General features: G+C 40.0%; 1 protein-coding gene across 2 annotated transcripts in view; it reads left to right on the top strand.

Annotated features, from left to right (window-relative positions):
- The first annotated feature begins 1,683 nt into the window (after positions 1 to 1,683).
- The window catches only part of LRPPRC (leucine rich pentatricopeptide repeat containing), a 115,864-nt gene continuing 94,956 nt past the window's right edge, over positions 1,684 to 22,591 (top strand). For both annotated transcript variants that reach the window (XM_063443902.1, XM_063443901.1), the window contains exons 1-11: positions 1,684 to 1,829; positions 7,210 to 7,412; positions 10,051 to 10,173; positions 10,835 to 10,956; positions 12,697 to 12,755; positions 13,961 to 14,047; positions 14,538 to 14,664; positions 15,287 to 15,431; positions 16,587 to 16,744; positions 17,561 to 17,666; positions 17,803 to 17,910. In XM_063443902.1, coding sequence (XP_063299972.1) covers positions 1,735 to 1,829; positions 7,210 to 7,412; positions 10,051 to 10,173; positions 10,835 to 10,956; positions 12,697 to 12,755; positions 13,961 to 14,047; positions 14,538 to 14,664; positions 15,287 to 15,431; positions 16,587 to 16,744; positions 17,561 to 17,666; positions 17,803 to 17,910 — 1,333 coding nt within the window. In that variant the 5' untranslated portion in view covers positions 1,684 to 1,734. The remainder of the gene's footprint in view (positions 1,830 to 7,209; positions 7,413 to 10,050; positions 10,174 to 10,834; positions 10,957 to 12,696; positions 12,756 to 13,960; positions 14,048 to 14,537; positions 14,665 to 15,286; positions 15,432 to 16,586; positions 16,745 to 17,560; positions 17,667 to 17,802; positions 17,911 to 22,591) is intronic.

Raw genomic sequence — 22,591 nt, 5'->3', positions numbered from 1 at the left:
ATAGACAAATTGTTCTTGGACCCTCCGCCACAATTCCAATGTAATTTCGAAACATCTCCTCCGGTGTAGTTAGATGTAGTCTCAGCAACGCAAGGTAAGTAGCTTTCCCAGTGAGGCTTGGGATATCCCCCACCGGTCCAAAGGTTGGGGTTATGGGGCTGTGCTTCGATGGAGACGTTGCAAGATGCACTCCAGGAGTCGAGAGATTGTCTGCCTCTCCCAACTCCCAGGTTGGCAACCCGCTAGGCCTCAATGTCAGCCAGGCATAAAATGATACAGAATTGATATTTGCTGAGAGGATTGTCTGCTAAGAAAATAATGCTTTGTCTGGTATGCTGTGTAGCAGAATACACTGTTGTTTTGCCCTATTTTACTGGAGCTACTGCTAGACACGTCTAGCCATATTGGCTGCCCGGCCCCCGCCTCCCAGATGGTCCTATTAACCAAGTGCAAGTGTAAGTATAGTATTTTAATATAGTATTGAGTATTGTTGGTAATGTCTTATTTTGCCAAATGTGTAAATTAAATCTTAGCATGTGTATATGTACACAGAATGTGTGTGTGTGTGTGTGTGTGTATATATAAATATATATATTTGATTAGGCTGATTAATTTAGTAGACAAGATTCCAAAATACCAGAGATGCATACTGCTATCTATCTAAAGTCGAAGTGATGGTCTGCACTCAAAGTCTTCATAAAACTTAGCTTTTAATATTTGCATAAAAAAACAAATATGATGCTAAACAGCGTCAATGTTTTAGTACCCGTTCGGGACAGCATGCTGTCCTGAGGAAAGTCCCGAACGGGGACTGAAACGTTGACGCTGTTTAGCATCATATTTGTTTTTTATGCAAATATTAAAAGCTAAGTTTTATGAAGACCGTGAGTGCAGACCATCACTTCGACTTGAAGATTTATCTGCTAAATCCTGGAGTGCTGGTATTTTTGTGCAATATTTATATATAAACATACATTAAACAAATTAAAACAAAGAAAATTAAAAAGATTTCTGTGCACTTTTTTATCACTTAAAAACAGCAAAAAAACTATAAAAATAAATAAATATATATATATATTTATTTATTTTTATAGTTTTTTTGCTGTTTTTAAGTGATAAAAAAGTGCACAGATAATCTTTTTTTTGCTGTTTTTAAGTGATAAAAAAATGCACAGAAATCTTTTTAATTTATAAAAATAAATAAATATATATTTATATATATATATTTATTTTTATAGTTTTTTTGCTGTTTTTAAGTGATAAAAAAGTGCACAGAAATCTTTTTAATTTTCTTTGTTTTAATTTGTTTAATGTCTAGTAATCTGGGAACCCACATGGTGTGCTTGTTTGCCACACCTCTTCTTTAAAACCCAGGGTAATGTCACCAGTCTGCTGTCCTCTACACATGACTACATTCTCGCTCCCAGGGAAAGCTCATAGTCGGCCTGATGTGCCATTCAGACTATACCATTATCTTACCCTACACGGGGGGTGGAGGTAAAATCCAGCAATACCAATGCCTATCCTCATTTCCGGCAGTTAAGGGACGTGTCGCCAGGACGAAAGTCCGGATACGCAGAGAGACACCGCGGGCGTTATCGGTGTCCCCCCAGGCGGTGTGGGCCAAGCTTTAGCTGGTCGTGACGTCACACTCCCCACCTTTTGGCTTGGTATGGCCGCCGGCTGGTCACGTGCTCCTTCTGTCCTTGGCAGGCGTGCGTTTCTGGGAACATCATGTCCTCCTTACTAGCAGGAGCGCGGCTTATCCTCCGCTCAGGGCTCTATTCTCTGCCGGCATCCCATGTGCGGCTAAGCCCTGGCCCGGTACGGTAAGTTGCCCTCCGCACACATACACAGGGGCTGCCATGGCTCCAGTAATGGGAGAGAGTGCCCTCACACACAGGGGCTGCCATGGCTCCAGTAATGGGAGAGAGTGCTCTCATACACAGGGGCTGCCATGGCTCCAGTAATGGGAGAGAGTGCCCTCATACACAGGGGCTGCCATGGCTCCAGTAATGGGAGAGAGTGCCCTCATACACAGGGGCTGCCATGGCTCCAGTAATGGGAGAGAGTGCCCTCATACACAGGGGCTGCCATGGCTCCAGTAATGGGAGAGAGTGCCCTCATACACAGGGGCTGCCATGGCTCCAGTAATGGGAGAGAGTGCCCTCATACACAGGGGCTGCCATGGCTTCAGTAATGGGAGAGAGTGCCCTCATACACAGGGGCTGCCATGGCTCCAGTAATGGGAGAGAGTGCCCTCATACACAGGGGCTGCCATGGCTCCAGTAATGGGAGAGAGTGCCCTCATACACAGGGGCTGCCATGGCTCCAGTAATGGGAGAGAGTGCCCTCATACACAGGGGCTGCCATGGCTCCAGTAATGGGAGAGAGTGCCCTCATACACAGGGGCTGCCATGGCTCCAGTAATGGGAGAGAGTGCCCTCATACACAGGGGCTGCCAAGACTCCAGTAATGGGAGAGAGTGCCCTCATACACAGGGGCTGCCATGGCTCCAGTAATGGGAGAAAGTGCCCTCATACACAGGGGCTGCCATGGCTTCAGTAATGGGAGAGAGTGCCCTCATACACAGGGGCTGCCATGGCTTCAGTAATGGGAGAGAGTGCCCTCATACACAGGGGCTGCCATTGCTTCAGTAATGGGAGAGAGTGCCCTCATACACAGGGGCTGTCATGGCTCCAGTAATGGGAGAGAGTGCCCTCATACATAGGGGCTGCCATGGCTCCAGAAATGGGCGAGAGGGCCCTCATACACAGGGGCTGCCATGGCTCCAGTAATGGGAGAGCGTGCCCTCATACACAGGGGCTGCCATGGCTCCAGTAATGGGAGAGAGTGCCCTCATACACAGGGGCTGCCATGGCTCCAGTAATGGGAGAGAGTGCCCTCATACACAGGGGCTGTCATGGCTTCAGTAATGGGAGAGTGCCCTCATACACAGGGGCTGCCATGGCTCCAGTAATGGGAGAGAGTGCCCTCATACACAGGGGCTGTCATGGCTCCATTAATGGGCGAGAGGGCCCTCATACACAGGGGCTGCCACGGCTCCAGTAATGGGAGAGAGTGCCCTCATACACAGGGGCTGTCATGGCTCCAGTAATGGGAGAGAGTGCCCTCATACACAGGGGCTGCCAAGACTCCAGTAATGGGAGAGAGTGCCCTCATACACAGGGGCTGCCATGGCTCCAGTAATGGGAGAAAATGCCCTCATACACAGGGGCTGCCATGGCTTCAGTAATGGGAGAGAGTGCCCTCATACACAGGGGCTGCCATGGCTTCAGTAATGGGAGAGAGTGCCCTCATACACAGGGGCTGCCATTGCTTCAGTAATGGGAGAGAGTGCCCTCATACACAGGGGCTGTCATGGCTCCAGTAATGGGAGAGAGTGCCCTCATACACAGGGGCTGCCATGGCTCCAGAAATGGGCGAGAGGGCCCTCATACACAGGGGCTGCCATGGCTCCAGTAATGGGAGAGCGTGCCCTCATACACAGGGGCTGCCATGGCTCCAGTAATGGGAGAGAGTGCCCTCATACACAGGGGCTGCCATGGCTCCAGTAATGGGAGAGAGTGCCCTCATACACAGGGGCTGTCATGGCTTCAGTAATGGGAGAGTGCCCTCATACACAGGGGCTGCCATGGCTCCAGTAATGGGAGAGAGTGCCCTCATACACAGGGGCTGTCATGGCTCCAGTAATGGGCGAGAGGGCCCTCATACACAGGGGCTGCCATGGCTCCAGTAATGGGAGAGAGTGCCCTCATACACAGGGGCTGTCATGGCTCCAGTAATGGGAGAGAGTGCCCTCATACACAGGGGCTGCCAAGACTCCAGTAATGGGAGAGAGTGCCCTCATACACAGGGGCTGCCATGGCTCCAGTAATGGGAGAAAGTGCCCTCATACACAGGGGCTGCCATGGCTTCAGTAATGGGAGAGAGTGCCCTCATACACAGGGGCTGCCATGGCTTCAGTAATGGGAGAGAGTGCCCTCATACACAGGGGCTGCCATTGCTTCAGTAATGGGAGAGAGTGCCCTCATACACAGGGGCTGTCATGGCTCCAGTAATGGGAGAGAGTGCCCTCATACACAGGGGCTGCCATGGCTCCAGAAATGGGCGAGAGGGCCCTCATACACAGGGGCTGCCATGGCTCCAGTAATGGGAGAGCGTGCCCTCATACACAGGGGCTGCCATGGCTCCAGTAATGGGAGAGAGGGCCCTCATACACAGGGGCTGCCATGGCTCCAGTAATGGGAGAGAGTGCCCTCATACACAGGGGCTGTCATGGCTTCAGTAATGGGAGAGTGCCCTCATACACAGGGGCTGCCATGGCACCAGTAATGGGAGAGAGTGCCCTCATACACAGGGGCTGTCATGGCTCCAGTAATGGGCGAGAGTGCCCTCATACACAGGGGCTGTCATGGCTTCAGTAATGGGAGAGAGTGCCCTCATACACAGGGGCTGTCATGGCTTCAGTAATGGGAGAGAGTGCCCTCATACACAGGGGCTGTCATGGCTTCAGTAATGGGAGAGAGTGCCCTCATACACTGGGGCTGTCATGGCTCCAGTAATGGGAGAGAGTGCCCTCATACACAGGGGCTGTCATGGCTTCAGTAATGGGAGAGAGTGCCCTCATACACAGGGGCTGTCATGGCTTCAGTAATGGGAGAGAGTGCCCTCATACACAGGGGCTGTCATGGCTTCAGTAATGGGAGAGAGTGCCCTCATACACAGGGGCTGTCATGGCTTCAGTAATGGGAGAGTGCCCTCATACACAGGGGCTGTCATGGCTTCAGTAATGGGAGAGTGCCCTCATACACAGGGGCTGCCATGGCTTCAGTAATGGGAGAAAGTGTCTTCATAAACACATCCCTCTTCTTCCCGCTGTTGGGTTTGCCATGAAATTGCTGCCCTCTTCATGCTGATGGGTTTGCCATGAAAGTGCTGCCCTCTTCTTCATACTGTTGGGTTTGCCATGAAATTGCTGCCCTCTTCATGCTGATGGGTTTGCCATGAAAGTGCTGCCCTCTTCACACTGGGTTTTCCATGAAAGTGCTGCCCTCTTCTTCCCGCTGATGGGTTTGCCATGAAAGTGCTGCCCTCTTCTTCCCGCTGATGGGTTTGCCATGAAAGTGCTGCCCTCTTCTTCCCGCTGATGGGTTTGCCATGAAAGTGCTGCCCTCTTCATGCTGATAGGTTTGCCATGAAAGTGCTGCCCTCTTCTTCACGCTGTTGGGTTTGCCATGAAAGTGCTGCCCTCTTCACGCTGTTGGGTTTGCCATGAAAGTGCTGCCCTCTTCACGCTGTTGGGTTTGCCATGAAAGTGCTGCCCTCTTCACGCTTTTGGGTTTGCCATGAAAGTGCTGCCCTACAGTATGTAGAACAGGAGGGGCCCAAAATGTAGATCCCCAGATGTTTTAAAACTACAGCTTCCATGATGCTTTGCCATTCCTTCCAAAGTCATGCAAAGCATCATGGAAGTTGTAGTTCTACAACATCTGGGGATCTACCCTTTGGGCACCCCTGATGTAGAATGTATAGGAGGGAAACAGGTGAATCAGTCATGGTTGCTGCTTTGGGCAATGTTTCCTGGAGTTATAAATTGTGTTGCTGTTTTGTTTTCTGCTTTACATGCATTTCGCATAGGATAGCAGTATTCATGTACCATCCAAGAGCAGCTTGAATGTTAAATATATCCAGGGAAAAATGATGTAAACTGGTAACCCTTGGCAGGGATGCCTACAGATAAGGCAAGGTAAAAGCATCGCTGGTGCCAAGCATAAATGGTTGGCATTAAAACAGACCTGTTACTTTTGCGTTTTGCAAAAATATACACATAGTTCCTATATCTGTGAGAATTATGAGTGGATATCCAGTGGAGGATCCTGTAAGATGGTAGACATCAGCAAGATCTTCTACACATCCATATATTGTACATTCTGTGAGAAAGGGCCAAAGCTGGCCACTGGCATATATGTGTGTTTTTCAGATGAGATTCTGTTTGTGTCTTTTGCTGGAGAAAGCAGTGTAATGCGAAGTAATCTCAGTACAATCTTAGAAATGGAAAGGAATTTAGAGTAAACTGCATGTTTTATTCATAAATTAAATACTTCAAAGGTACCTGCCTGCTTTTATACAACCTCCCTGTCTTAATGTCTAAAAGTTTACTGTAGGACAATATCCTATTGACCTCTGAGATCTCCAAGGTCACAGACAGCTGTGCTTTTGTTGTTGGTCCATCATGCCTCTGGGAAGGGAGAGCGGGGGAGGGACACAAATTGATTTTCTGTGTAGTGTTACCTGCAACAGAGGATGTATGTATTTGTAGCATACCTAAAGGTGAAAAAAAAATCATAGAAAAAAAAAATCTCCACAGACAACACACAGGTCACAATTACATCACATATTCATTTTAGCAGGGTTTTTTTTTACTCTTCTTTTTCCTTGTTAAATGTACCCACAAATAGGAGCATCTCTGTACAACTTTAAATTGACAAATGATCTTTTGTATTACAGTCCTTTCTTACAATATTAAAAAAAAAATACTGTTGCCCATGGATAAAATCACGTTTTTTTTTTAAAATGCAGAGATCCTTCGTGCTTACCCTAAGAAGCTTGTAGTCTTGCTTTGTCATTAGAGTAACACATCTACACCTGCAGTTGTATCAGTTATTTTTATATAGAATCAATTTAATGGAGCTCTGTGTCTCTTGTCCTGAAATTATGAACTGGAATGAAAGACAGTCTGAATCTGCCAAGATATTTATTTTACAATGCTTAGATGGTAATAGGGATTTATCATTTGTCTCTCACAAAACAAAGGTTTAAATATTATTTGAATGTTATTTTACTATTCTTATTATGGCTAAATGTTGGGTACTACAAAATATAGTACAAGGCTGTTTGTACAGCAATACAACAGGACAACACCTTCTTCAGCGTGATCTTCTGTACAATAAAAGATGAGTGTTTACGTGTGAGTGGATTAAATTTGGGTTTTTGAACATCCTAATAATTCTTTATGAAATATGCAGAAACATTTGAAACCTCTATAATTCTAATTATATATGATGTATTATAATTATATTTAATAGTTTGTTCTGTTGCTTGTGAGCATGTATATGGTTGAAGGCTGGCTTTGTGTTCTGTAGGAAGCTATTACTTTATTCACCTCCCATTTGAATTCTTTTTCAGACACTTGCTCAGCTCACCTAGATTTTTTGCTGTGGCCATCCAACAGAAGGGAAGTGGCCACGATGAACCAGCTGCTGCAGTTCAACACAAGCAAGCTCAGCAGTTTGACTGGGCCCTTACAAAGCTGGACAGCTCAGTCCGGCGCACTGGCCGCATCACGAAAACACTTCTGTTAAAGATCTTTCATGATATCTGCAGAACAGGTAACAAGGTTATTTCCCACCTTATCTTCTTTCTTTGAGTTTATCAAATGCTTAAATCTGTAGTATGTCGTGTTATGGACTGCTGCTATACAGTATACAGCTCCTTTACTGAAGCAATACAGGTAAATTGGGATGTATTAGGCAGCAAGTGAATAGTCAGTTCTTGAATTTCATGTGTTGGAAGGAGGAGAATGTATACTGTATAACAGCAGGCCATAACTCGACATACTACAGATTTAAGGGTTTATGGTTACAGCTAACTGAAGGCTGAGAATAAACTGATTTAGATAACATTTACTGAAGCAATACAGGTAAATTGGGATGTATTAGGCAGCAAGTGAATAGTCAGTTCTTGAATTTCATGTGTTGGAAGGAGGAGAATGTATACTGTATAACAGCAGGCCATAACTCGACATACTACAGATTTAAGGGTTTATGGTTACAGCTAACTGAAGGCTGAGAATAAACTGATTTAGATAACATTTACTGAAGCAATACAGGTAAATTGGCGATTTCATTAACAATTTTGTATCTACATGAGGTGGACAACAATGATAGAAAAAACAGCACCAATGTTGCTACGTAGGTCAGTCGTGTTAAGTTGATTGCCAATTTGCAGTCTTAGCAAAATTATTTAATATTTTACAGGAACAATCTAAAAAAGTAGACTAATATGGAGAAATGCACAGTTAGTTAACTTGTTGTAGTTCACAGAATGTGATAAGCTAACACTTCAACGCATTATTGCCGAATGTTGCAAAAGTGTAATCTCAAAAAATATTTCCAAATTGAATTCGTGCTTGTTTTACTCATTCTCAACAAAACATGTGTGTCTCCCCTGTAACGAGTTCTAAACATCAGCAAAACGTTAAGGGATTGCTATCTAGCTTGGTCTTAAAGACCCCTAAAGATTGCTAAAATGCTTTATGTGTAAAGAGTGTCTTTTTTTTTTTTTTTTTCATTTTACAAAAAGTGCAGATTTCAATAGAATTTGATACCTTTATAAATTAACCTGGTTACACCCTCTTGACTGTCATTCAGACATCCAATCCTATTATTTCCTGGTTGTTTAGCTCAGTGGAGCTAAACTCAAGGCAGCAATTGCGCAGAGCACCTGCCTAGCAAAGACTTCTCATTGAGCTAAATTGGGAAGTCTGTGATTGGACAGCCAGAGAAAGTCTGGGGGAAAAGTTGAGGAATTGCAAAGGCATCAGAAGAGATCTGCCTCTTTTGCAAGCTGGTTTTAGGTATACACAGAGTTCAAAAAATAATTAAATGCATGCATGTTTTCATTGAGGGTATATCTACTAGACAATGATTTTTTTTTTTTTTGCCTAGTGCAGTGTCCCTTTAAGTGCTCAAACTTCTGATGTTAAAACTAAAGTTATGATAAAAAAGGATTATCTAATACAAAAGGTGCACTTAGAACACAATTGCCTTTTATCTTTAAAATTAAGCTAACTGTGCTCTATTGATTTGTTTTGCAATCAGATTGGACAAAAGTAGAAATACGTTCAAGTTTTCTGTAAATATAGAAAACCATTGTTGTTTGCCTAAGTATTTTTATTCACTCAGTACTAGGCTGCCATATTCTATTGGATTCCTTTTGGCTCTTTGTCTTTTTATGCTGGTTAACTGAGTGACCCATTTCCACTATAATATGCGATTCAACATCTTCAATTCACCCTCATTAGATATCTCGGTATGGAGGGAGTCAATGCTGGTTTCCAATACTATTTGTGAGCAAGTTTGCTTTAGAGGGACAGCATGTTTGTGCGGTATTTTTTTATGTGCTAATATAGACCATTTTTTGCTTGAGTACAAATCCGTTTATTTAAAGTACTGGATGGAATGAGCACTTCAAATGAGAGGGTTGTCTTAAATGGATTTTAGAGTCACTTAGTTTACAATGAAAAAATAATTGCCTTTAATCTCTATCACCGGCAAAGTCAATAAATATAAGCAATAATGGTGCTCTATGTCTGTGTTTTAGGCTACTTAGTAAGGCATGTACCAGTACAGCAATGAATACAATGTAAATTAAACAATACATTACTTTGAATAAAACAAAAACAATAAACACCACAACCCTATGTTGGCTATTGGGATGTGCAATAAATTATATTACAATTGCTGCTTTAAGTCTCATTGAAGGTAACATTTTATTAATCTGCAAAACCATATTATACTGGAAATGATGCAATGTATTCTAATACAAACCATGTATTCTGACAAGCTACTTCGTAAAATAAACCCACTATTTTGACATTTTCCCTCCAAATATGTAATATGTACCCATATGTGACAAGTCCACCATTTATGCAGTGTGTCTCCGGTTTCATCTTAACTTCTCCAATATGTACTTGATGCTCTTGGATAAAAATAATTGGGCAGTATTGCATGGCCACTTATGTTGAAGTCAAAATTAAAAAAAATTGTTTTTTCACTGTTTCTACAACAAACTCTTGTTATTTACACTGATGTTGGAGATGCATTTTTTTTTAAAAAATTACATTATTTTCCTGCTAACTTCTGCTTTAATCATCCCGCACTAACTTTGCCAATAACACCTTGAAATGTATTTATTTGCTCTATTTTTGTCTTTTAAGAATTCAAAATAGTGTCTTTTTTTTTGCAGGTTATCCCAGCAGTAACCAAGCTTTACTTATGCTGAGAAGTTGTGGGACATTACTGCCAGAACTTCCAGTCACAGAAAGAACAGATATTGCACATAAGATCTGGGAAAAACTACAAGAAATGGGTACGATTCCCAGTTTAATATTTTATTTGTAAGAAATAAGACCTTTACTATCTTTTTCAATTCAGATGGTCAAAGGGTATTACATTTACGTACTTCAACATGTCACATGTCTACTGTTTGGTTTGAATCTGTCCCAACAAATGTTAGCCCACACCGGTAACTAATTTACCCACGGTATTTTACTCTGGTGTAAATAAAAGTCATATTGTTTAGAAATTTTAAATGATATAAGTAGTAAAGTGGGTGCGAAACCACCTTTTTAATGCCCAATTCTACAGAATATGTTGGTGATTTGGTTTTGCAAACAATAACTTTATTTCAATTTTAAGACACCGTTCTCGCTGTGGTCCAAATTCTATCTGTTATTGTATCAGACATAGCAGGCTTCTTGTCTATTGTATTCTGCAAGGAGACATAGGATAGCCGTATATTTTCTCCCTATGTATTCTCTCCACACAAATACACTAAAGCCTAAATCGGAACATTTCAACAGGTGTTCATGAGAGTGCAGTCTGATAAAAGCAATTTTGAGGCTTTGAGTTTTATTTTCAATTACTTATGTTTCAAGCTTTTAAAATGTGCACAAGTTTAAGTTAAGATATATTACGCAGAATGAGATGCTAATGCGTGCACATTTGTTTTGCTTAAAATGTTGCTTTAGGTGCAGTGTTTGATGTGAGCCACTACAACGCTTTATTGAAAGTCTACCTTCAAAATGAACACAAATTTTCACCTACCGAATTCCTTGCTAAGATGGAGGCAGCCAATGTACAACCTAATCGGGTTTGTATTTCTTCTTTGGTTCTCCTTTTTTAATGCCTTAAAGATTAAATGTTAAGATGCACATTTAAAGATAAATCCTTTTGCCAGCATGGGATGTCCTACTTGCTTGACTTTGGCTGTTTCTTACGCCCCTGAATTTGTCAACCTGAAAAACACCCACAAACATTCTATGACAACATACACCGATCAGCCACAACATTATAATCACTGACAGGTTAAGTTGAATAACATTGATTATATTGTTACAATGGTACTTGTCAAGCGGTGGGATGTATTCGGCAGCAAGTGAATTGTCAGTTTTCTAATTTCATTTGTTGGAAGGAGGAAAAATGGGGCAGCAAAAAGATCTGAGTGACTTTGATGAGGGCCAAACAGTGATGGCTAGACCATCTCCAAAATGGCAATTCTTGTGGGGTATTCCCGGTATGCAGTGGTTAGTACCTATCAAAGTGTTGCAAGAAAGGACAACCAGTTAACTAGTGTCAGGGTCATGCCTGCCCAAGGCTCAATAATGCACGTGTGGAGCGAAGGCTAACCTGTCTGGCCCGATCAAACAGAAGAGCTACCGTAGCTCAAATTGCTGAAAAACGTAATTCTGGCCATGATAGAAAGGTGTCAGAGCACACAATGTATTGCAGTTTGCTGTGTATGGGGCTGCGCAGCCACAGACTGGTCAGAGCACCCATGATGGCCCCTGTTCTCCGCAGAAAGCATATGAATCACATTTTCTTTTAGATCAGGTTGAGGGCTAGGTACATGTGCGTCGTTTGTGGGGAAAAGTTGTCGGCACGATGCACTATTGGAAGAAGGCCCGCCAGCTGAGGCAGTGTTATGATGTCGGCAATGTGCTGCTGGGAAACCTTGGGTCCTGGCATTCATGTGGATGTTACTTTGATACGTACCACCTACCTAGTGATTGTTGCAGACCACATACACTTCTTCATGGCATGGATGTTCCCTGATGGTAGTGACTTCTTTCAGTTGGTTAATGCACCCTGTCGCAGTGCAAAAAATGTTTAGGAATGGTTAGAGGAACAGGACAAAGAGATCAAGGTGTTGTGTTGGCTACCAAATTCCCCAGATCATTAACTTAATGAGCATCTGTGGGATTTACTGTAATAAATACGATCCACCTCGCAGGAATTAGAGGACTTGTTTTGGTGCCTAATACCATATTCCTGATACCACATTCAGAGGTCTTGTGGAGTCCATGCTTCCACACATTAGAGCTGTTTTGGCAGCACGAGGGGGATCTACATGATATTAGGCAGGTGGTTTTAAAATATTGTGGCTGATCAGTGCATATTGTTAGTGGTCCTTAAGTAGTTAAAAGGTTATTGCTGCAAATATTCACTAAAAATTGAATTGCAATGGATTGAAAGTTAAAATACATGATTTCTTAAATATCTTCCAATTCGTTATTGCTATTGTTTGCAATTTGGCTACTTTGGTCTTAATTTTGCAGTTTCTATGTCAGATCCCCCAAATTCTCTGTGTAGCAAGTAAAGCCCATCACTGTGTTGAGCTTTTTTTTTTTTTTTTTAGCTAACCAGAACAATCTGTGACACGGGATCGAGCACAAAAAATATATTTCAAGTCTCTTATTTCTCTTATCCCATAGTGTTTAGTCCAATGCCTGTAGAATCACTTGTTGACCTGCTACATCCTGAACATCATGATGAAATTACCTACATTCTTTACATTGTTTGTTTTATTCACCATTTAATATTTCCCATGCAGGTTACTTTCCAGAGGCTAATTGCAGCTTTTTGTAATGAAGGAGACATTGAGGGAGCAAGGTAGGCTTCATAAGTTTATCTTCATATATATATATATTCTATCAGAGAGTGTCATGGTTGCTTAGATTATTGAAAACCTCTGCACCTTATTAATATCATGAGAAGGTGGGCTCATAAATCACAGATGTGAATTTAGAATTGGTCATTTCAGCCAATCAGAATTCTACTATGATTCATACAGTGTTCACTGACCAGAAAATATACAGGTTGAAATATAATAATACAAATATGGGTCAATCCAATTATAGGGAAATAAAAAATAACAGTGCAACTCCGTTTGATATTTATATTATATATATATATATATATATATATATAATTTATATTTATATAATAGTATGTGCCAAATGGATCACTCACACTTTCACTGTAAAAACAGGGTGTATCAAAATTCCTTTTAGCTCTCGGGTAGCTACAAGGAATTTTGATACACCCTGTTTTTACAGTGAAAGTGTGAGTGATCCATTTGGCACATACCACTATTTTATACAAATATCAAACGGAGTTGCACTATGTTATTTTTTATTTCCCTATAGTTGGATTGACCCATATTTGTATTCATGTATTTGTGGAAGATTTGAGATCTTTGGGTTTAAATCTACAACTTAGAGGAAAGTTGTTTTTTTTTTTTTTCTTTTTATTTGTTGGAAACACTTGGTGTTATATGTAACATTGGTGAAATTACAATATCACAGAGCTATATAGTGAAAGAGTTTGTATTTTTCTTTATATTTGAAATATAATAATGGCAGCCCTGCGTGCTGTATAAAGCAGTTTTCGGAATGTAAATGACTCACTTTACCTTTAAACTGAAAACCCTAAACAAACCCACGGGGATACGTTTTTTAGCAAAGTAATTAGATGCAATTAGGTGTTCTTTGTACTGGATTAATCTGATACTGTCTCATGCTGAGTTGTCAATAGTTTTATTTTGTTGCAGTAATAGTGACAGAAAAGGCCTGCTGACTATTGGCAGTTTGGCTAGGGAGCTTCCTTACATTGTAGACATTATTAAAATATAAACATTACTAAAAGTTAAAGTGTAATTCCAAGAAAGCTTAGATGAGTTAAACCCCTCTGCTCCAGCAGCATCATTGGGCTGTATTGGCCAGCCGGGAATTAATATATATATATATATATATATATATATATTATTTTTTTTTTACTTTTTGTAGTTATATATTAATCATATTTACATTTTTCAGCAAAATTCTGGGTTTTATGAAGAGCAAAGATCTTCCCATCACAGAGGCAGTGTTTAATAATCTGGTGACTGGACATGCTCGAGCTGGGTAAGATTTCCTATTTATATGCTGTTTTTTTTTTTTGTGTACATTGTTTGTTATACTTGTAAGTTACAGTAATTGAGACCTAAATAAATGTATGGCTTAACTGTGCCAGACCTCCTCATCACTTTCTTGTGTCTTGTGAATAATTATTTATGTTAAATAGTATTAGTATTGTTTATTTACCTCTAATAGAAAATATGTAGCAGAAAAAGAAATCGAAAATATAAAGCATATACCCATCCTTCACACATTTCTGGGAAAAACATGTTTCTAGACAGATATTGAGTTTTCCTAATCACAAAATACTGTTTGTGTTTTCTTCTTTTTTTTTTTCTCAAAGATATATTTAAATATGATTCAAGTTCTTATTTGAAGCCATGTCCCATTTTAATTTCTAAAAAAGTCTGTTTTCTTACAAACATAGTGGAAAATTGTGCAAAGCAGCCTGCATTCTGGTTTTAAAATGCCTAACTGCGTCTTTTCTTGATTGCAGAGATATGGAAAGTGCAAAAAACATCCTTAACGTTATGCAGAGTGCAGGTATCGAACCTGGGCCAGATACTCATATTGCCCTGCTGACTGCCTATGCTGAAAAAGGCGATATTGAAAGTATCAAAGAGGTATGGCAATTTCTGTTCCATATACCTGCCACACTTTTTAAGAAACACTTGTCTTTCTTTAATCAAGCTATATAATCGCACAAGCTTCTTCTGATCATAACAAGGAGGAGCTTTTAGGATTCATAACATATCAGTAAGCAATAAGGCCAGTGGCCCTGCTCAATCATCACAATTTAATTCGGCTTAGATCATTTAAATTTGAATGGAAATCTAACTGTATTCTTTCTTTGCATAATTGAAAATATATTGAGCCAAGTGAGTCTGCTGTTTTCCAGTGCATCTCATGGTAACTGTGAAAATTGGTATAAAATGGCTGAACAGTAACCAAATGGTGTTGAAGAAAATGCTGCTATGGCAAAAGCATAATTATCTTGGTTTAGGTAGTGCTATGGCGATAAGGGTTAAAGGTGCTGATTTTTCTATTTTGAATTAGAGTAATTGGATCAGACAAACTAAGTGGGGTGTGTGGTTGCAATTTGCCTGTTTTTTGATAAGCCGAATTAGCAAACAAAGTGAGTGTGATCTTAACTACAGTGTTTCTAACCAAGCTGTCTCTGCATAGGAAAACCTTGATCAGTAAAGCTAGTGTCAAATTCATTAACTGCTTCTAACGTGCTTTCAGACGCTAGGAAAAGTGGAGAAGAATGAAGGAAACCTCACAGACCGTGACTTAATGGAGGTTGTATGGAGCCTGGCAAAGGCAGGGTATCCTCAGTATGTACCGGATATCTTGGAACATATGAGATTTGACAGATCTTACAAACCTGGTAAGCATGGAAGAACACAAGCCAATGTATAGCGTTACCAATATGTTATGCTGATAGATAATTCCCCTTGTCTAACTTTAAAGTAAATATACTGCTGCATTGTTATCAATTGTTATCAATGTTTCTTTGTTGGCACGCAGTGGAAATATTTTGCCATCTGATATAATTCCTTTTTAGTATGATACAAATTTATAAGGGATTCCTAGCTGGTATGTAAAGAAGGAATAAAGTAATGAATATCCAACTAATGTAACTTCAGTACTTTGTAGGACAATTCCACCAGTTAAGATTTACTTATGACTTATCCAACAATTGTTAGACTTTATTCGATATATACATAAAAAGGTCTTATTGGGTACGAAGTATACTTGCACATGGGAAATGAATAGCCTCTAAAAGTAAAGATGAATTACCCTATTCCTAGTCACATGCAGGATTAAACCTCAGATCACTATAGATACTAGTGGAACCAGAATCAACCAGGTGATGAAAAGTAATCACGCTGTCTGTATCTATAAACATGGAGGGATTGAAAAACAAGGGGGGAGATGCACTAAACAGTGAACTATTGTTACATCTAAAATTGTAATAGAGGACTATAATACAATTAGAGGAGGGGAGATTAAATATTAGATCTGCTAAACTGACAGTTCCCACTATGCAGTGGGAAAACAGTACAGAGGCAGACTACTAGGATGGATACACTTAGAGATGGAACTTAGAGATGAACTATGAGCTAGACTGTAAGGAGAGGACAAACCCCAATAGATTGCCTACTACATCCAATCGAGGGTGGTGTCAATCTCCCTTAGTTCCAAAAGGAGTGACTCCACTGAATATACTCAAACTCCTAGCAATAAGATTCTATAACACTTCTAAATCTCCTTGAAAACCCCTTCATGGGTGATCTGATCTAATAACCAACACCAACTAGGGAAGCTCTCCTCCTCTCCGTCCTACCAAGATTAGGCACAAACAATAATAAACAAGCAATGATTTAGAGCATAGTGCTAAACAATGTGAGAATAAAGAAACCCTTTTTTAGTATACCTGGATTTTTTTTTTTTTATTCCATGTATTATGGACTGGGCTATATGCATTTATCACCTGCTGTTATTTCAGTTATATGGCTAATAAATTATATGTTTCTTGTAGATGCAATGAACCTGTGTCTGAGTCTCATGACTCAAGGGTATGCAGACACGGCTTTTCAGGTCTTAAAGACATTTTCCTCTTCACCATCCAATGGTCAGAACGGAGATTTTATTCACCATGGGAACTTCTTCTTACGTCACTGCACAACTTTAGAAATGGTACTATCCGCTCTCTTAGATTCAAAAATGTTGTGTGTAGTTTCACCCTTAACCTTTCCATAACTAGGTTTCAATCCACATTAATTTTTGTAATTTAACTTGTGTTTATTTTTATGGTAGTATTGGTTTTTGTGACGTTGATTGTGTTTCGGCACAATAGAATCTGATTCAGTATGCATTTATTTTTATTCCATATGATGATCTGTTGTAGAGTTATAGCCAAGTTAATAATAGGACATTTTATCTTACGATCCATATTCCTGAATACTCTGCAAGGATTAGTTAAAATTTAATTACTGTGGTTACAGACAAGTATTGTATAATGGTTTCATGTCACATTATAATTCTAACACTAGGTACAATATTTCCTTAGTATTATATGGAAATTAAAAGATATATTGATTTATATAGGTCAGTGACAAAAGTAAGCTTATATCAGTACAATTCAGGACACTGTCTGTTTCAAGACCATAATATCTTGTGTATAATTGCTGAGAAAAGCTGTCAACTGCCCTCTCCTGTCCAAGTCTCTACACACATTGCTTGACAAATTGTTTGAAAAGAGACACATATCTCCTGCTTGACTTCCCAGCAACTACAGATCGTCTGCTGTAGTGGTGTTTAGTTGCTGTGATAATCCAGTGTCTCTCACTTTGATGAACACAGGAATGGTGACTATGTTTACATGTCATAGCAGTGGCCAGTGGTGTGCTTCTTGAGCAATGCCAGTCAGACAGGTGGTGGGCAGAAAGCAGAGAGGAGACTATTGTAATCAGTGTATCAGCCACTAAAACAGTAGTTATTTTTATTTTTTAGCCTGCTAATAAGGTGAAGGAATACTGTGATGGTATGAAAGAGGCCAACTTACACTCAGCACCTCTGCAGTTTGCCTTGTACTGTGCTTTGGATGGCCATAAACCAGGTATGTTTTTTTCCCTTTAAGTAGTAGTAGTGTTGATTAGTACCATCATTAATTTAAACCATTTACCAGTCCAAATCCACGGGATAGCATTTACCAGTGTACAATAATCAATAACCATGCATGTTCTAACTTTTAGATCTGGCATTGGACCTGATGAAGATCATGAAGGAGGAGGGATTTCCTGTTAGACCACATTACAGCTGGCCTCTGCTAGTCCGATACCAAAAGGAGAAAAATGTAGAAGGTTGGCATTTCTTCTTGCCTTTGGTGTGCTTTATTTTAGTTGTTAGACAAAAAAAGTAATTTGACCCGACTTATGTAAACATACATTATAACTTTGGTTGATTTGTTAATTCTATGTTTTCTTTTTAAAGTGAATTACATTTGTGACCAAAACCTAAATCACTGGCTTATAACAATGTACAGCAGATCGTTTGTGAATCAGCCTTAGGCATGCTTGTCTTCTGACAATTTTCACATAGTTCTAGAATCTTGAGATGTTACATTGTAAGCTCGATCTACGCCAGCAAGTATACTATTTTATTTTTTGCCATTATTTTTTTTTTTTTGTATTCCTGAAATACTCCTCTGTTCAGCTACTGTAATGAAGACATGTCTGCTGCCAATTGTGTGGTGCTGACCTGCCAAAATGGTTCGAGACATAACAAAGTGTTCTGTCTTATAAAATGTTAAGTGTGTCTGAGCATTTAGCACACATTTCCCTTGTTACACATGGGACCCCAGCAAAATGGGGCTGTAAATTAAGCAAATGTTACTATTCTTTTTCCTATTCTTTTCAAAGTGTGGAATCTTAATTCTTCACTTGGTGTTATTGGTAATTCAGAAACAGTAATGTCATAAAAAGATGCTTTTAAGAGAAGTACTTTCCCCTTGGGGAAACAAAGCAATGTCTTTTTCATCTTGTCTCGCTGTATAATGTGCTGTAGATTGAGATGTGGAGTTGTTAACGTGACAATGGGTGACAAACAAAACGCACAAACGAGGAAAAAAGTGCTTTTAACAGATTTGTTCATATTGCTATTTTTTTTTTCTAACTAAAATATATGCTGGCATTAGAATTTGGAAAGGAAAATCAGACTCCTCTATTCCATATATTCCATAATTATTTGTGGTTAGAAGTTTTGCTTTGTAAAATGGTGTTTTTTTAATTTATTTTTATATATATATATATATATATATATATATATATATATATATCAGTATATTGGTCTACTGGTCCTTTCTTTGTCATGCTTGTCCCTCTGTGTTGTATGTATGTAACTTTTAAATGGCGTAAAATCAGCCAGTGCACTTTAACCCCTTCCAGTTGACCAGTGGTACTGTCTTTTTAAAATCAAAGTTTGTGTTTTGTTAAGTGTAGACAGCCTTATTAAAAGGAACAAATACAAACTTGATATGTTGTAGCATGATGCTTTGAAATTGAAATGACCATAATCTTACATTGTGTTTTTTGTGTATGTCTATTGTGCAGTATAGTGATAGCAGGTTTTTAAGGCCAGCTGAGCATCTTTTAGAAATATCAGTGCTGTCTTTGTTTTAAGTGGTCTACTATATGAAAGAACCACTTGCTTCCCTGCTTACAATACATTCATGTCTACTGCACTATTACTAATAATACCAGTTGTAAATATATAATGCCATATCTTTTAAGTTGTCTTTCGGCCTAGTCCCAGAAATGATATATTATGAGGGACAGTCATGAAGCGTCCTTGATCCCATATTGACCAGTTGCCAAGTATGAAATTATTTCGTCTTACCGTAAGATGAGCTGTCAGACATAAAGTGTAACAATGTTTCTGTTGAGATGGTAAGGTATACTTTTAGCGTAGCCATTACTGTGCGGGTTTCCCTCATAAGGTACACATCAGGTTGTCTGCAACCCTTGCATTTATCAAGTAGACACTGCATTAAAATAATAAAGGAAATTAACCTTAAAAGTTACTCCACTCTAAGTGTCTTGGTTACAGCTAATTCTTCAGATTCACTTTCTGACCTGATTTTACCAGGGACCTCACAGTAGAAGAGATTTCTCAGCTAAGCTTGGTCTTTTTTCACATATCCCACTTGCTATTGGTGAGCTGTGCACGGCAGAACCGGCCTATAATTGGTTTCGTTCATAAGAAAGTATGAATGAAGCTATATGTGCAGGTTTATTATTGCGCATGCACCACAATTCGCAGCTGCTTCATTCTTGTCTTTTATGAATAAAGCCGCTTACATCTGCTTTACATCCCATAAAATATTGATAGAACTGTAGATATATAAAAACCCTTGCTGTATAGCGAAATCCATACAGTTTGTATTTTTACCTTTTTTTACCGCCACTTCCTCTTCTAAGTTGGAGATTTTTTTTTTTTTTTTTACTTTTTTGCCTGTTTGTCAATCCCATCAGAATCCATTGAGATTTGTTTTCTTAATATGACTTTGTGAAAACATGCTTTCCCACACCAGATTGGTAAATGGTTTTCTTTGCTGTCAGGATCCTTCTATTTGGAGAGCTTGTCTCTACTGTGATTAGGGAAACAAAGCATGTTTATATCTGAAGTTCCGCAGGAGATTTTCCATTTGAAGTGTTCTAATTCTGGTATCAGGTACTGGCAATCCTAATACCACTCAAAGTCACACAGTCTGATTAGCTGAAATGGAAATCATTGAAATATTCCTGTATTTCTCAAGATTATGTAGAGAGATGCAGTGTCATTTACCTATACATTTATAAATTGCAGAGAATATGTTACTGTTTTGAAATTAAATTGATATTATCAAAAGTTAGATGCTACCCTTTGCCAGGGTACAATGTACATTAACTTTCTTAGCAAGTGAGAAAATACACCATCTAGTTTGATAGCTGCCTCATGCCACTTAGCTTGATAAAGACATGGGCACAGGTCGTACAGGTATCTATTAAACCTGGTTAACCTATCACAGTGAGTGCCTGAGATTTTCTCTTTGGCTATCCCTAGACCTATATCTGGTGAGAAAGCTCAGTTGTTCATTGCGTTTAAAGGAACACTTCAAACACCAAAACCACTACAGCATGCTGTAGTGGTGTTGGTGCCAGGATTGTCCTGGTCTCCCTAATTGTAAGTTGGCAAATCATTTTACATTTTATCTGGTGTCTGCCATGCGTGGTGCCCCACCTCCCGTCAAAAGCCAAGAAAGACAGAAGCTCCTTCTCAGGTCTTTGCTCTGAGCTTAGCGTTTCCAGCTAGAGAAGAATACAGGGAGCATCGTCTGGTGGGCCCCAGGTGAGACACAGCTATACTACTTACAGTGGGATAGACAGGACACTCCTCGCAAAACAACCACTACACTTCCTTTAAAGGAATACTATACAAACATGTATTCCTGACACTGTAGTGCTGTTGTGGCTGTTTAGGTCTAGAAACCCCCTAGATTGCTTAGAAATAGTGTTGTAACTCCCCGTTTTTTCCCTTGCTAGTCTCACTGCAGTTGGCCTCACCTCCATGGCTGAGATCATCGGTCTCAACCAATCCAATGCTTTCCCATAGGAAAGCATTGGGAGGCTATTGTGTGGTAATACACCACTCTGCATCACTCAGCATCTCCTTATAGAGATGCAATGAATCAATGCATCTCTGTGGGGAACTGGAAGAAATTAAGCTGTTATAGTGCAACAGGCCCCGGGCACACTTTTTTTTACCTTCAGTGGTCCCCAAAATTGCCTCCAGCGCTAATCTCAACTCCCCAACCAGGCAGCATCTGATTTCAGGAAGCATGGAATGTCGCCTGGCAGAGGTGCTGCTGTTTGGCTCAGAGCAGTCAGCTGATGCTCTCAGCCAATCAGTAACCCCTCTATTTACAAAACTGGCTTGAAAATAAAAGTATGTTTAGCCTGTCAACTGTACCCCTGCCTGTTGGCACTCCACTTCCTAAAACTGAAATTTCAGAAGCCGGAAGCCGTCTGGGGAGAAGTTGAGATCGGCACTGGAGGCAACTTTGGGATTAAATCGTTCGAGAATGGTTTAACCACTGAAGTAAGAGTGCGTCTGGGGGCCTCCTGACTCCACAACTCCATAAGCTGTAGTTGTTCTATAGTGTCCCTTTAACTGTGGCTTTTATCCAAATCTAGTCAACTGAAAGTTCCGTATGTAAATGAACATCTGGCATCACCCAGAAAGAAACTAAATAAATTCATTCCGAAGGGTATATAAACTTAACTGCAAACTTATTCCTGTGCTTTGCCTTTTTGAAAAAAAATTACCCTGTAATCAATCAAGTAGAATGCAAAGTTGCAGATTAATACAGCTGTGTATGTGTTAGAATATATGAACAGTGACTAGTTATGTGAGTGGCTAGTGTGATATTAGTAAGTTTAGTTGTAGTATTACGAGTGCTACTGAAGGTGTATTAGTATGACAAAATTTATCTGTCATTTATTTTTATTTATTTTTTTTTTTTTTTTAAATCATTGGATCTTAAAGTGAACCTGCCAAGACAGGTTTATTTTAAATAGGCTCTGTTAGCACCATAACCACTAGAACAGGCTATGGTGTTACGATGCCAGCATGCCCTAGTGCTGCTCTGCACAATTCTAGATTCCCCGAGGAGCCAAATACAGACAGAATTGATATTGCTAATGCAGACATGGACACTATGCAGGTTGACGACAGACTTCCATTATGAACCGAATGACGCCCCCTATGACACTGCAAAGGGCAATAGCTCTGTATGTGTAATAATTAGTGAAAAACTGCAGGTACAGACTCCAAGCACCATGATCACTACAAAACATTGAAATGTGGTGCCTAGCGGAATTTTTCAAGTAACAATATGAACTTGTTTGGATATTTGTGTGGAGCCTATTCTCCAGTTGTGTCCATTTCCTTATGTAGTGCAATAATGATTACTTATGTAGTATTAACCATAAAACTTAATGTACC

The sequence above is a fragment of the Pelobates fuscus genome, chromosome 2 (assembly GCF_036172605.1).
Source record: "Pelobates fuscus isolate aPelFus1 chromosome 2, aPelFus1.pri, whole genome shotgun sequence".
Lineage (NCBI taxonomy): Eukaryota > Metazoa > Chordata > Amphibia > Anura > Pelobatidae > Pelobates > Pelobates fuscus.
The sequence above is the reverse complement of the archived record's forward strand: the minus strand, read 5'-3'. Positions and strand labels throughout refer to the sequence as shown.